At 35.0% G+C, this 15,391-nt stretch overlaps 2 protein-coding genes across 5 annotated transcripts in view; both read right to left on the minus strand.

The window, feature by feature from the left end:
• Nucleotides 1-5,118, minus strand: part of milt (trafficking kinesin-binding protein milt) — a 104,622-nt gene extending 99,504 nt beyond the window's left edge. The window contains exon 1 of one of the 3 annotated variants that reach the window (XM_019054703.2): nt 4,886-5,118. Coding sequence is in view for 1 of the 3 variants with exons in the window: in XM_019054696.2 (XP_018910241.1) it covers nt 1,626-1,685 (60 nt within the window). In the remaining 2 variants the exon portion in view is untranslated. Of the gene's footprint in view, nt 1-1,490; nt 1,959-4,885 lie in introns of those variants that run through there. The other 2 variants (XM_019054696.2, XM_019054702.2) reach the window with 2 other exon arrangements.
• Nucleotides 5,119-6,407: 1,289 nt separating this feature from the next.
• Nucleotides 6,408-15,391, minus strand: part of didum (dilute class unconventional myosin) — a 66,436-nt gene continuing 57,452 nt past the window's right edge. For both annotated transcript variants that reach the window (XM_019054708.2, XM_019054707.2), the window contains 5 exons: nt 14,770-14,997; nt 14,434-14,568; nt 13,559-13,684; nt 12,920-13,036; nt 6,408-11,736 (listed from right to left, as the gene is read on the minus strand). In XM_019054708.2, coding sequence (XP_018910253.2) covers nt 11,611-11,736; nt 12,920-13,036; nt 13,559-13,684; nt 14,434-14,568; nt 14,770-14,997 — 732 coding nt within the window. In that variant the 3' untranslated portion in view covers nt 6,408-11,610. The remainder of the gene's footprint in view (nt 11,737-12,919; nt 13,037-13,558; nt 13,685-14,433; nt 14,569-14,769; nt 14,998-15,391) is intronic.

The following is a 15,391-nucleotide window of genomic DNA, read 5'->3' on the forward strand; positions in this document are numbered from 1 at the left end:
TTACTTACATTTATTTGTTTATACTGCCCACTAATGTTACATTTATTTCTGTCTTCGGAGTCTGCTTTTTCCTCTAAAAAAAAAAATATTATTGGACGGTCTACGTAAGATTAGGGCCCTACAGCCTACACCCTAGGTCCAGAGGTTTCTCTGCAAGAGGAGCCCTTTTCAATTACGTGCGCAAAAATGCACGCCTCACTCTTATTTTATGGAAAAAGAAGTATTTCTTTACGGCCACTCGCGGCATTTGTGACATAATGTGCAATAACGACGTCAAAATATTAAGGTCAAGGGGCGCGATCCGTGGACCCTCCGTCCCGAAGGCGAGTGCCTTACCACTGGGCTACCGAAGTGTTTATGCCTCTTAAGCAAAATTGCTAATAAATAAGTGCAATTGAAGTTCTCTCTTTCTCCACCAGAGCTGAGAGCATACACGCATCGGTGTCACGCTCCCGCTTACTGATGATCTGCGGCAGGATTTTCTGTAAGTCCTAGCCTTCCGGGCCAAGAGTGAATCTCTGCTAAACTCAAACGCCAAATGAAAGATGTTTAAACAACAGAGGGGATGGTCAAGAGTCTAAAATACCGAGGAATGTAATTTACTAACTCTTCCATACCACATCGGAGTCGACAACTTGTTCTTCATAGTAAGCACTTTTTTTAGGGGAAACTCATTAGATCAACTTTTTTACCAACTGACTGTGTACTTCTGTAATTGGCACGAGAGGGTATATTTCTAAAAATTTAGAAATATTTTGTCACTATAATATGTGCCAATACTTAAGGTGAAAAAAAATATATCAATTCATCATTATTGTGCATACAGTAGAAATAAGGTCGGGGTCAATGATCAACTGCTATAGAAGGGCAGTTTTGAATATTTAGAGAGAGCTGCAGACTAAAAAGTAAATGCTCAAATGGCAGATCAACATTAGGATTTAACTTAAGGCGAATGAAAACAAATCTTGAACTAGATAACCAGAGGAGGTAGTAGATAAATAGAATTTGCCACTAATTAGAAATGGAGAGTTGGTTGAACAGATACCTTTAAACAATGCATTTCCTGCAGGGTAAAAGAGGGTCTTTATGAGACCTATAATTGACCAGCTCAAGTACCCTTTAATAGGATGTATCATTGTTTGCACGCTAATGAGTCATTAAGGCAGACAGTCCCTACACGTTTGTATACTTCCTCATCAAATTAGACTTCCACATACCGCTGCACACACCACTGATACATCATCTATTCAAAACTGCCATTTTTGGCACTATTACTTGACCTTCTCTGGTGATTTGTTAAACAAACAGTTGAACACAAGTTGATGAATGGAGAAAAGGGCACATGACATTCAAGCTCTACTTTCAACCAAGGACAGTGTATCAATACAAAACATTTGTCATCAGGGTGGTAATGACTTAGCTTCGTCGATGAGTGAAACAAATAAGGAATGAATTCTATGAGCTAGGAATATAGTTAATTATGCTGTTACCTGAATGTTAATTCACAAATCTTTGAAGGGAGGCATGAAAAGCACTATCTAGATGGAGTGATTAGCTCACAGCAGATGAGTTTGTTAGCACTGGGTAATTTACATGGAGCGAAACTTTGGAAAGGTGTCACTTACGTTTGGGAATTGAATTAGATTAATATTAACTTGAGAACATTGCAGAGAATGCCCGGACATTAGATGATAAGGAATGAAATCGAAATTCAGGAGGAATTTCAACGTGAAGGTAAGATGGTGGATGCAGGATCACATTGCTCTAAATCAAATCAAATGACACCTATAAACACTATCGCAAAGCACTTAGCACAGTAATCAGACCGGGGCATTTAACTTTTCTAAAAGGTAATTATCAGCACCATTAAAGATATTCACGAATAAATAAGTAGATAATAAAACTAAATAATCGAGGTGGCGAATGGCAAACGGTTTTGCTTTTGATAAAATTCTTCGTGGATGTACTACCTTGGTCAAAAATGTGCACAGAGTCGTGAGTCCATGTTTCCACAATGGTTAGTACTAAAAAGGCGCGCTATTTTAAATTTGCGGCGATGTATTTCCTGTGCGTTTCTTATTCACCCCTTATTTTTGCTTTTGATTTCTCGTCAATGAACCAACACCGAGATACAATTTGCTTGACGGATTCATAAACCAGAATCTGCCATTTGTGTGCTCGAATTCCCTCTCTTGCTTTATTTTTTCACAAGAAAAAGAGCGACATGACGTCTTGAAATTTTTCGATAATGTTTTCAGGGTATGAATAATATACTCCGATGCTAATCTTATTCAAGCCTATTTTTTACCCTAATATTCGAGTTTAAAGTCAATGTGTACTATTCTTCAGCCTCCAAAAATTGTCCGAGCTCTAACATATTTATTTTCGAAAACGCTCAAAAATCGCACCTCACTCCTTCTTCCACGATACCCACCTTCCTAATACCCTCCCTCGGAGTGACAATCAAGATTCGCCTTAATCTGGGCGATTAGGCAAAAACAGATACCACTTTTCGCGACAGTCATATCAGTGGAACTAACGATAAGAAGTCTCGTGTTCAGCGTACTAAGATCTCAGTTAATCAATGATATCTTCAATACTTCCGAAAAAACGCCGTATGATTATTTAGAGGTTGCCAAATTACTTCTGATAAATTACGAGTTTTCTGAAAAGCTCATGTAATTTCTACTGTAAATTGAGAAATTTATTTTTCACTTCCTTTTTTATTGTCTCTGTTTTTTTACGAGGGGAGGACGAATCAACCTCAGTTCTTGTTTTTACAAAAAAATTATTTAAGTACCTACAAGTATATGATCTACATACTTATAGAAAAGACGATTCATGCATGGAGATTTTCAGGTTATATCGTTGAATAGTTCTATACTTTGAAAAAATAAGTCAATTATGACAGGAAGTTTGCAATGTAGCAAACCACGATAAAAGGTTCGATACCCTGATAAAAATTGGCGATAGGAGCTGCGTTTTAAAATACCATAGGAGTTCTCATAGCCGACTGAAAAAGGCGATAGAAAATCATATAGCTGGCTGTAGAAAGTGGAAAATATCATACGGCTGGGCTACACGAAGCGATAAAAAATTATACAGCCGGGCTATAGTTCCTATCGCTGGCTTTACACTTTATCGCCTGGCTGTTGCTTTTTCGCCATCGGCTGTAAAAGGCTATAAGAAATTGTGTAGAAATCCGTGTGCTTTGGGAATCATTAAGTTTTTTACGGAACTACCTTAATGTTTACAAAACGCACATTATATTTTCCTTTACTTAAAATTTTTTTCATCAATTAAAATGAGAATAATCCATTTAGAGTGTGCAAACATTTCAAAGTCATGAGTTGAAAAACGCTGACTCCACGAGATTAAATGTTAGAGCCTAACACAAAGCGGAGCGCAGCGCACTGGCGCCTACAAACGTAGCAGGGATACTTCACGCATTGCGCAATGCGTGAAGTATCCCTGTTAGGTTTGTAGGCGCCAATCCGCGTTTCGCGCTGGCTGCCCGCCGCGCCGCGCCGCGCCGCAGCGTACCACGGCGCTTGAAGCAACTATTTCACACTAGAGGTATTGCACAGTATCATACGAAATTGAAGGCGCTCCAACCTATTAGGAATGGCAGGCATCCTTCAAAAGTACGGAGCTTCCCTCGCAAAATAAATCAAGATACTACGCCCCAAAAAGAGAACGGTAGTCCAAAAACTCACTAAGTCCTATCGTCCGTAATTAGTAACGTTTAGCATACACTTTATCTCCAGGCTGTTGCTTAATCGCCATCGGCTATAAAATGCTATAAGAAATTGTGTTGTCGGCTATAGAAGCTATTGGAAATCTTACAGCCGGCTGTAGGTCTATGGTATTTTGGAAAACAGATTCCACTGCCGATTTTTACCAGGGTACCCTGGTAGCAATGGCTCTTAAAAAAAGTTCTACAAAAAGTTGTCCAAAAAAATGTAAAAAACTTGGAAATTTTATAAGAGTTCGTAAATTTTAAGTAGAAAAAACTCTTAAAATACGCGTCTTAGGAAACCCTTTTGGGGAATTCTTTTAAGTAAAAAAATAGTGTTATTTTAATTAAAGAAAACGTAAAATTTACGTAAGAATCAATAAACTTTATCCTCAATTTTTATGGGCTGCAACTGTTCCTTCTATACTTTTCTGTTCACCACTATTTTTCCTCGTTTTTGCCTACAAGAAGTTAAAAAAAAAAAAAATAAAATAAAAAGAAAAAAAATTTACTTAAAATTTACCTAAAATTTACGTAAAAAATTTACTTGAAATTTTTCTCCAAATTTATGCAAAAAAAGCCTCAAAAAGGGTTTCCTAATACGAATGTTTCAAGAGTTTTTTTACGTAATTATCAAGTGGTTTTAAAGTATAAATTTTAAGAGATCTCTTAAAATTTACGAGTTTTTTACATTTTTTCTCAACAGCCACTGCTACTAGGGTAATGAAAATTCGAAACCACTTTTCCCAGATTTTTCTTCAAGTTTTTTTTTTCTTTATTTCAGGGGATGATATTGATCATCGCTGAGTACCATGAAGTTATTCGTTTGATAATTGGACGTATTTCTGTCAAACGGAACTAGCTATATGTATTTTGACGTGAGCCCAGTTATGCATGTATTCTTATGGGTCTCAGGGCTCATGTCTTAATGCACATGTCCAATTGTTTGCTCCATCAAGAATATTCTCCGAAAATTTCGCGAAAATATTTCAAGTAATCTTTCAACAAAAAAAAACTAAGGACGGGTAGAAATCTTGAGCACCGAACTGCCATGCGTGCATTTTCGATCTTCCACAAGCAAAGTGTTTTTGAAACTACTAAGAGACTTACACTTACTCAAGTGCCAATAACTCATGCGGGGTTACTTACCGGCAGTCATATAGTTCTGCGGGAATCTAAGGTTCGAGATGCGTCAATCGATACGACAAGCTGAGAGCGCCTTCATTTAACTGCTCCACAAAGTTCAAGATGTAAAATCCATGGAAAATGTAACGAATAATAGTTTTTGCGCCTGATTCCATGGCCTTGTTTCGCGTGTTGACGATAAGTATCACTTTTTGCTTAAGGGAAAATCGAAGGGACGGCAAACAGGACACGATAACCTCGTTGGATACGGCTCGAGTAAGATGACGCAACTGCAGGAAGGGACAACAGGATACACTGGCGCTATCTGTGATGCCGCCCGCTATACGCCAATACACGGCGCAGAGCCACCCTCTTCGGCTTTTGACCTTTCGAAGTAGGTGGCGTCGCTATCACGCCGGTTTGGCAGAGTTATGCAATAAGCGGCACGTAATTTTATCGCGGGTTGCGTCACTCCTCTAAGAAAGGAGCACGAATCTCACGTTATGGCAGGTGGGTAGTTTTTTGGGGTTGAAAATTAACGACCAAAGTCGAAAAATGCGTACTACGTTCCAAAATTTCTGATTGTGCCTCATTTGAAGCCTCCCCCCCCCTCCCCCACGACAGGTAGGAAAAGTTTGCCCTCTAACACCTCTAGCCCCCCCCCCCCCCCCCCCTCGATTCTTAAGAATGTTGCTTTCTGTTCAATAATCCTCTACATTTTCTTGATGTGCTTTCAGAGAATTCAATTTTAAAAAATTTAAGTCTTCTACGTTTTTTGTTACTTATATATTTACAATTTTCTGACTGACTAAAATTTCCGATATTTTTCCATTATTATGGTTGACTCTCTGTTAGAAGAGTACATAGAGAGTTTGGGAATGATGTAGAATTCTCAAAAAAAAAAAAAAAAAAAAAAAAAAAAAAAAAAAAAAAAAAAAAAAAAAAAAATGTAATTTAAAATAAACAACAATGCTAATCAAAAACTTACATATTTGTATCATTCATCTTTCATTCTTAATGAATGAATACACAGAAGAAAAAAAAATTCCTGAAGTAACATCCCGGGTGTTAAAAATCTGCGTAACAACTCTTGAATGTTGATAGGAACGCCACAGTTGTTAATGCAACACAGCTAGGATGCTACTTTAACAGCCAGAGTGTCTATAACAACATCCAAGAGTTGTCGTGCAGATTTTTAACATCCGGGATGTTACTTCAGAAAATTTTTTTTCCCAGTAAATGTCATTTACAGAATTCTTTGTGAGAAAGAAAGGGGCTCTTGGCGATAGTCTTTAATTCCTTTTTTGATACTTAAGGATCATTCTGTGAAAATTTCAAGCCACATTGCTGCTTCTGTCTCCTTTTAAAAAATGAAATAGGGGCAGAGATTTAGAGACACGGCAACCGGTTGAGCATTCTTGCTGTTTCCTCATCAACATTCCTTTTGAACTGCATTCTACCAAAAAACACTGCCCATTAGAAAAGTTACGTCTCCTCGAAGGAGACTCTGTTTTTCAAGGTTTCAGAAATAAAGAACAACACATAATCTCATTGCTACATTGTGAGTTTATTATTTGAGTTTCAAAATATTTTTTTTCTTCTTTTGGAATGATGAACAAAAATTAATAAACTATAAATACGGCAACAAAATACGATGAAGTACCTATTAGTAGAAAATATAATTTCACAGCTCATAAAATATGAGGGGAAGTTGGAAGGCAATATCTCTTTCCTTCATATTTTTCCCGGAAGGAGAATAATGAGAAACAAAAAATGTCAAGGTTTACAAAGGAAAATTGATTATTTCATTTGCTTTGCATTATCTTCTGTACTTAGATTACTCAGAATAAGTGAATGATGAGAAAGAGACGGCCCTTGACAAGTCTTCAGAACTCCGGATTCTTACGGATACATTAATCCAAGTGTAAAATCCACAAAAAGTTTGAAGTTCTTGGACCATTGGTGGCATTTGAATTAAGTACAGTTGTTCCTGATAATCTCGATATTACAGTTCAACTTGGCAACAATTGAGCATCTGAATCACATAATTACAGCAGGCAGATTGTTGAAATTGATGGACAAAGTTATAGACAAATAGGTCAAAGGGAAAATGAAGCGATACTATCAGTTGAAGAGGGTGATTGCAATGGACGATGAGCTACATAATAGACTAACTAATGGCAACTCAAGAGAGACTATATAGTTAGGTCAATATTTTTCTGCTTAGTCTATGGCAACCACTCATTTCAACTGATAGGATCGCTCAATTTTGTCCCCTTTGTCCATCGCTTTGTCTATCAATTTTCATAATCAGCCCACAGATTGGAGCTTGGGAGATAAGTAGAGTTGAGTCCTGGGACAAAGAAATAACTTTCCCAGGAGGGTTTAGTTTCTTAATGAGACATAAAAGAAAGAAGAGTAAACAACAGCGAGGGCAAGAACGAGCAAAGAAAATAAATAACTCAACCTATAATTGTTGATGATTGTAGGTAATGTGATCTTGATGTTTCATTCTAACTTTTGATTTCACAGCCCAATATAAGTCCACACCGCAATAAAATGGCACCAAATTTCCAGTCCTGAGAAGGCGGAACGTATGAGGAGAGATTACTTTTCAGCTTCCCCGAGTAAATCACAAACAATACAGCAAATTTCAAGTTTGTCATGCCGACAGATTCCAACTACAATCTGCTTTCCAATTGCATAAATAGTTGGGAAAGAAAAACCTATACTGCAGCCCGGCAACAAACTTCTCACATCAGAATGATTCATTCCATTCCATCAAGGTCAATAGAAGTGAGAAGTCTGTGGTCGGACTGCTGGAGAAAATCGCGTTTCACTCACTTCTCGAGTGTAAAACAAAAGAGATTCAAACAAAACTGGCAACAAGTGAAGAAACTCTCAACAGAATTAAAATGCTTCTTCGAATTGTTCAACAACACGATATTCAAATCAAAAATAATAGTATCACATGGAAAGCACAAGTGCCATCAAAAGCAAGGCCCTAATTAATTATTTATGATTATATGCACCTGAAAATAATTGGATGAAAAAATAAATGAATGAAACGATAGCTTGAACAGTTCAACAGCAATTACAAAGGGTTCTTCATTAAATGCGGGTAAACAGTTGAGTATCTGGATTCGAAGATAACCAAACTTGGGTTTCTCTTAATATTGACTTAGCAACAGAAAAACACTCTTTACAGATCTTTAAATATGTTTTGATTCCCTGAAATATTTTACAATTGTTACTGGGAGAGGGGGGGGGGGTCCCCCAAAATTGACTTTTTTGCAGAAGGAAACAAAAAAAACTCATTTTTAATAGATCTATATCTCAGTTTACTTTAAATCCTGACAAAATTTGGGTTCTCGAGTTTGGCACTATGCGAAACGCGACATTCCATCCTTGCCCATTATCTAACAAATCCGAATCTACCATCTAAGAACTGTGTTATTCACTAGATTAAATAGATTTCTGCCGTAATGTGCTCATGTGGAGAGGTTAATAAGATAATCTAAACATGAGGATACAAACAGGCAGTCAAATTATTTGAAATAAAGATGCTAAAGTAGCAGAAAGTATCGATTTCCTTCAGAATCTGACCCTTACTATTTAAAAGGCTATTAGATGCTTATTCCAATTCTATAACATTCATAAATTTGTTTAATACAACAACAATTTGATAAGTACATTGATCTCTTAACAGTAGCTACATTGCGGCTTCAACGGAAATATACTCTGACAAGAAAATATAATCGGCTATGGTGATAAAAATAACAGCAGCTATGAAATCTAACAACATCTCGACAGAGTTGGCAAACAGTCTGTGATATTTTCAGTGGAAATAACCACAAAATACTCCAATTCTTGACCAATCTGATGAAATTGATTTAAGCGTGAAAATTAACTATGCAAAAAAAAAAATAATTTGCACTACCGACATCCAAAAAAATCTTTATAAGATACGAAAATTTTCGTTTATTCACATAGAACAGCAACGAACAGAAAGGAATTTTGCACTTGTGGGCAATTTTTCACCTATTTTGTGCCTCATGGAGGGACTTTCTTGATTTATTCCAGAGGAATTTGGATGAGTTGGAAGGTTGATCTCTAAGTGTTTTTCAGCTTAATTCTAATTATGTTCTATAAATTTCTCTAAATTATTTCATTATTTGAAAATTTCTAGAAGTTTCGGAGCCATGATTTCGAATTGGCAGCTATATAGTCCCTGCACTTCATTGATATAATAAACTCTGATCATAAATTACCATTCTGCATAGCAGAATATTTGTCGGAAAATTAATTTCATAACATCGTTTACATCTACTATTCTCGTAAACAAATGTTTAAAAAACATAATACAATAGTTTGATTAGTGAGATAACTTGTAAATAGATAAAAATATAATTATCAGAATTACTATCGATGGAATATTTTTCTAGGGAAGTAAATTGTGAGTATTTTAAAAATTGATTACACTGTTTACAAAAACAGTGACAAATCTAACAAAACTAACTCAGGTAAAACAAAAAATCATTAATAAAAACTTAATAAAATAGTTTTAGATGTAAAATACAACTTTTTACAGCCAATGTTATGATATATAAAAGAAATTATACAATTCTCCTAATCCCTTCATGATCAAAATAAAAGTAGGAATTCTTCCTTGGATCAGGGGGGGGGGGGGGCATAAGAAAATCACAGAAATAATAGAGAAACGTTGCTTCAATACTGAACAAATTTCTCAATGCAAACTTTGAAATTTCCTCAAAATGGATGTAATGAAAACCAAAATAACATAATAAATGCACAACAATTTCATGATGGAACGTTCAGTTACTAAATTTTTTACATGAGAATTTTTAAGCTACCACCAATCATAATATGAAGACTAAAACATGCTTAAGCCTTCAATTTGATTTTTCAAAGAATGATCACAAATAAAATGAACAAATTAACAGACAGTAAAGATAAATACACAGAAAAGAGCCAATTCTTGGATAACGAAAGATAATTACAAAAAGGGAGAAGAAACTTTCTTGGGAGGAAAAATAATGGTTACGATAATCTTCTTTTTTCTTGTTATACCGGATGACAGGAAAGGAAACTGGAGATAGTTATATCAGAGGATGATACTTCGAAGGTTAAAAAACGATAAGTTTAGCTTTTTCTAATGTTGAGCGTTAGTGAGATATTCTTGATCAATTTTGTTAAGTTGCAAGAGGAAGCCAAAAAGATTGGCTTCATCCTCATCTATAACGGCTGCTCAATTTTAAGTTATTAAGCACTGTCAACAAAGTTACAATTTATCATTCCAGCTTCCGTTTGCAAAGCAAAAAAACAGCATTGAACAAACTGGAAACAAAGGATGTTGGTTCTGGAGAACAGCGAAAATCAACATAACTGAAATGTTCCACGTTTTCATTCCAGGTATTATGCAAATACGAAAGTCTCCAAACAGAGCCGCAATAATTTGAAAGGGCAAATTTGATTGAAAAAGCCAAAAGAGAAATTAAATTTTAAATTGGTTACTCAATAAGTTATGGTAGCTTTAATAATTAAATTAACTTGAGAATTGGTCTCATATAATTGAGAATATACAAGTCATTGATGAGGGAGTTGGAGGAAGATACGAATTAATGAGGATAAGACTGGGAAGTTAATATTATATGTTCTTGGTGGACTAGATAAAAGAAGAGACGCAAAGCCACAAAATGTGTACAGATTAATAGCGTAGCAATTTCTTCGAATTCTTTCAAAAATAAAAAACAAAACAAAACAAGGAAAAACTATCGGACCACCCGAAACTTAAAAAATTTTGTGTCCCTTGAAGCAGGTTTTTAATTATAAGCTACCATTTTTAAAGAGAACCTGCGCTGGCTGAGAGTAACTTTTTTGCTTTTAAAAGTGACTGAAAATATTTTAAAAATACAAGGATGGGAATTTTTCAGTAATAAAAGCATCTCCTCATCACGAGTAAAAATGTATAACTTTGGAAAATATAATGTTACAGAGGTTTATAAGCATGGAATATCATTACAAGTAAGTATAAAGTCTTGCAATTCTTAAAAACTCTTAAATTCCTCTACCTATTAATTTTCAGACAATGTATCTATATTGAAGAGACAACAATTTTTCAGAGCAGAAAGGAATATTGTTTGTCCTCTGAGAAAAAATTGGACAGAACAGATGAAATAATAAAAAAATTAAAATAAGATTGTAACAAATAGAATGTGGTGAGAATGAAGATGAATTAAAAGGAAAAATGAAAACATTACAACTTTTGGATTTAGAAAAAGAAAGAAACAATAACTGGATTTTTAGTGATAAATTACAATTACAATTAGAACTATACAGTATGTAGGTACTAAGTTTTTGATGCGATTGCACCGGTCATTTCAGAACCATTTTGATCATTTGAATGGCCTGTTACCTTCGAAATTTAATTTCTTAGTTTTAGGTCCCTAATAAATTCTACAAAAATCTTCTTTGGTTAGCCATTGGACAGTTACGGTAAAGACTTTGATTCTTACGGAGGACAACACTAAAGAGTTGACCGAGTAGAAAACTTAGCGATGTTGATTTAGCTATTTTTCTTTTTATGCATATTTACAAGATAAATTTTAGGAATGATTAGAGGAAAAGAACTTACACTTAAAAATAAATATGGTAACAAAATCTGAGGTTGAGACACGCTCAAAGAACGGAGAATGAACACTTCATGTTTAAATGGAGGTCTGAAATCTTTAGACTTTCTTCAGCATTGAAAGGTTTAAGCACTCGGGTATTTCGATGTGTTCCAGTCGAATTGTGGATGGGGAGAAAGGAAACCGTACGGGGAAATTGTGCTTCGTGTCCATCAACAGAAGGGGCTGAAAACAGAAACAAGGATGTTAGACACATTAGGAACGGATGTGACGTAATTTGATTGACGCATGAGCGATGATTGTTATGAATTTAATCATTTGCTTAAAAATACGTCCATTTTAGATGAGTTAAAGGTTGGAGTTGGATAGAGCTACCAAGGCAGTCACATCTATACTGCAGAGTTTCAAAATCTCATCTCCTTTTTTGATTTTTGGAAGGAAACCAACCGACATTTTTTTTTACAATTTTGTGGAAGTAACCTTAGTACCAGCATGAAAAATTGCGATAATTTTTGAAACGGAACGTTTGTTGGTTTTTTTATTGTTCTGCTTAGCTCCATCCAGTTAGTAATGCACTTCAGGGCTAATTCAAAAATGTACTTACTCCCTCTTGAAAAGAACAGATTCAATTGTCAAGTCTCAAGAAAATTATTGCCCCTTTGTTTGCAAAGAAAAAAGATTAACTCTACTCTGGAATGTGACTTATCAGGAAAAGGGATCTCACATTTTAACACCCTTAAAAAAAATTGGTATTTTGAGTTTTCGACAAAAAGAAAAAAGAAAGAAAGAAAGAGAGAAAGTAGTAGTAGTAGTAGTAATATAATTTTATTTTAAAGCGGTGCTGAAAGAAAGAAAGAAAGAAAGAAAGAAAGAAAGGTAACACAACAACTCGATAACTTTAATACACACAATCTTCATTGTAGGTGCTCGATTTCCATAAAGGTCATTAAAGATCACACATCTATTTCAAATTGGTTTTTAAAGTGTCTTAAATAATTGAAAAATAAGTTTCCTTCGACTAACTTCTTCTCTTACAGTGCAGTTTTTTTGTCTCTTGAATATTTTCACTTTTCTGAGTTGGAGCGTTTCCATTCACACTGATTCAATTCATGTTCAGATTGATATTTGTTGTGTACTAAGTACTGAAATAATTCAAAAACTTGTTTTTTTCCAGCGATGAAGTCCCTTTTCCAAAGAGCAGTCATAAGTACAAGAGAAAATATCAGATTGGTATTAACGTGACATGATTTTTCCATTATTCTTCTGATGTGTGAATGAAAACTGCCCTAAAGTTGGCAACAGAGCTATACATTTAAAAAGGACAGTATATTCTTTCCCACCATCCTTCATTTTTCTTACTCTGCCATGTAACGCTTGCTAAAAAAAGAAAATAGAGGGACAAAAGTACCTGTCCAGCATCTTTGGGTCGTTGGCTTAATATTTCTTGAACAGAGCGTATGAACTGAACAGAGATCTTCCCTTCAAATTCGTCTGCAGGCGTGTACAAGTTCAATAGTTTGATTATCTGCAAGAGAAAACAAGAATATCACTTAAAAAGGCATGAGAGGAAAGGAGAATAAATTTAAAAAGGCACAATCAACATTAATTTCAGCAGACATTTTCGCCCTGTTCATCTTTGTACCCAATATCAGACAAGATTTTATTTGGATGGGTTAAATTTAAAATTGTTCAACTTTACAAAATTTATAATCCGTAATGACAACAGATTTTTAGTTGAACGAATTATACTGTACTATGACATTAGGCAAGAAAATGTTAAAGAAAAACGTAGAGCACCTTGTAATTTTTAGTACCCAAATGTGTTTCAAAAACTGCCAAAAAGATTTTACAGGAGCTAATCGCACAGATAGTTTGAACAAATAAATTTAGTAGCCTCTGCATTATTACATGAAAAAATAATAATTTGAGGCAGGAGAGACCATCTCTTTTTCAAAATTCTTGCCTCTAGTAGCATTTTACAAAGTTCTTTGGGAAAAACTACAAACAGAATATTAGAAAACTTTGTCTTTTCCGATAGATTACATACCTGGTTTGGTGTCATTTTGCTGCACATCTCGCAAATACTTTCGACATCATCTTTGGTTTTTCTAGCTTGTAATAACTGCGCAGCTTGGACTATTGGTAACAAAGTATCAAGAATTTCGCTGCTATCCTATAAACATGAAAATTGATTCGTTGAATAAAATGCGCAAATGAGAGCGGTGCATTGACAGTTATGCAATCAGGGGCTGTTCTCAAAAAATGTGGCACTAAATTTTGGATTTATTACCCTAAACCCTCTTTGTAACTTTTTTGTGACATAAGTCCAGCCTTCCACACCTAAAAACAAAATGACGTAATGCTCTTCTAGAGTGTAATTTATGTTATGAATAGCCAATTAGTGTGCTTCCTAAAATAATACATTTGAGAGATCAAATTATCATAGAAAACTATTTAATATTATTAAAAATCTACTTATTTTATACATTCATTAGCTTGATAAAGGAAAAACAGGAATTCAATAAAGCCTTTTTTTATTACGAGGAGCTTTATAACATCTTCAAATTTAAAATAAATCGGGAAATGTAGTCAGTGACTCTGGACAGACAAACTAATATTTGAATGGCTGAATTGGAATTTGATTCTAATAACTGCATCTGAGTAAAAAATTATTTATTAAGAATCACAAAATTTTGCACCATTGCCAATGCTGGTGTATTTCCTGTTATCACAATTCTAACAAAAGAAATATTGTTATACCCCTGCACTGCGTATCCTTGCATTAACTAAAAGCGTTCAAATTGCTTGCATTTCCACGTCGCAATATTTGTAGGATCTGATTAGCAGCTGCTTGGCAGGTGCAAAGTACGTAGAGTTCTTGCTCTAATACACTAGTTTAATTTTATAAATAGAACTACTTACCAATAATTTTTGATCACGGCACCACTGCTCTAAGTGTGAAATATTGAAACGAATTTGCATTCCTTTTGCCCAATTACAGAGGTCTTTGCGTAATAGAAGAGTATTCATACAACTTGCACAAATAAAGTAGAATAGCTAAAACAGAGAAATAGGAAATTGAATAAAAGAAAGATAATATCTTCAAACCTAAGTTAAATATTATAAGAACTCAAATTTGTATTTAACTTCCGAGTTTATTCTGATACTAAATTCTAAGTATCAATGAGACCAGATTATCGAAGTTTTACTGTATACTTAAAATTTGTAAGGATCTGTTAGAATGAAAAAAGGGCTTACCTGCTTGAACGCTTGATTGATTACGAAAGAATCGACTCCATGAGCGCATAGAATTGCATGGTATGTGCTGAGCTGTTCTTGCAACGCACTCGGAGGACTTAATGTTGGCGATGAATCCGCAGAGCTTGTGGACTTGGAACGAGTCGGTTGGCTCATAATTGACTCGTACTCAAGGACAGCTGTGATTGCTAATTGCTGAATTTTCTCTTCCATGTAATTAATCACAGACTGAAAGACAAAAAGGAGTACACATCAATCAACTAACAACTTCAGAACTGTAATCTAAAATGCAGGCAAATTAATTAGAGGTTGGCGGATGGTTACGTAATATAGGAGAGCGGTAGCTTTTTGACCATGCAACCTGTGTGTTGTAATTTGCCATATCCGAGAACAAGACAACTCCAAAAATAGGTTTAAATGATGGGAAGGTTGTGAAAAGGGATGTTCAAAAACGGTAGGTCTGCTCAAGGCAACAAGAAATTTGTGTCTTTCTGCGCAATCAAGGCAATTTGTATCTTTTTGTGCAATCGAGGTAATTTGTGTCTTTTTGCGCAATCAAGGCAATTTGTGGGTAAATAGTGGAAAGAAAGGAAAAAAATAATCGTCATTACTCATGAGAATC

The sequence above is a fragment of the Bemisia tabaci genome, chromosome 8 (assembly GCF_918797505.1).
Source record: "Bemisia tabaci chromosome 8, PGI_BMITA_v3".
Classification (NCBI taxonomy): Eukaryota; Metazoa; Arthropoda; class Insecta; order Hemiptera; family Aleyrodidae; genus Bemisia; species Bemisia tabaci.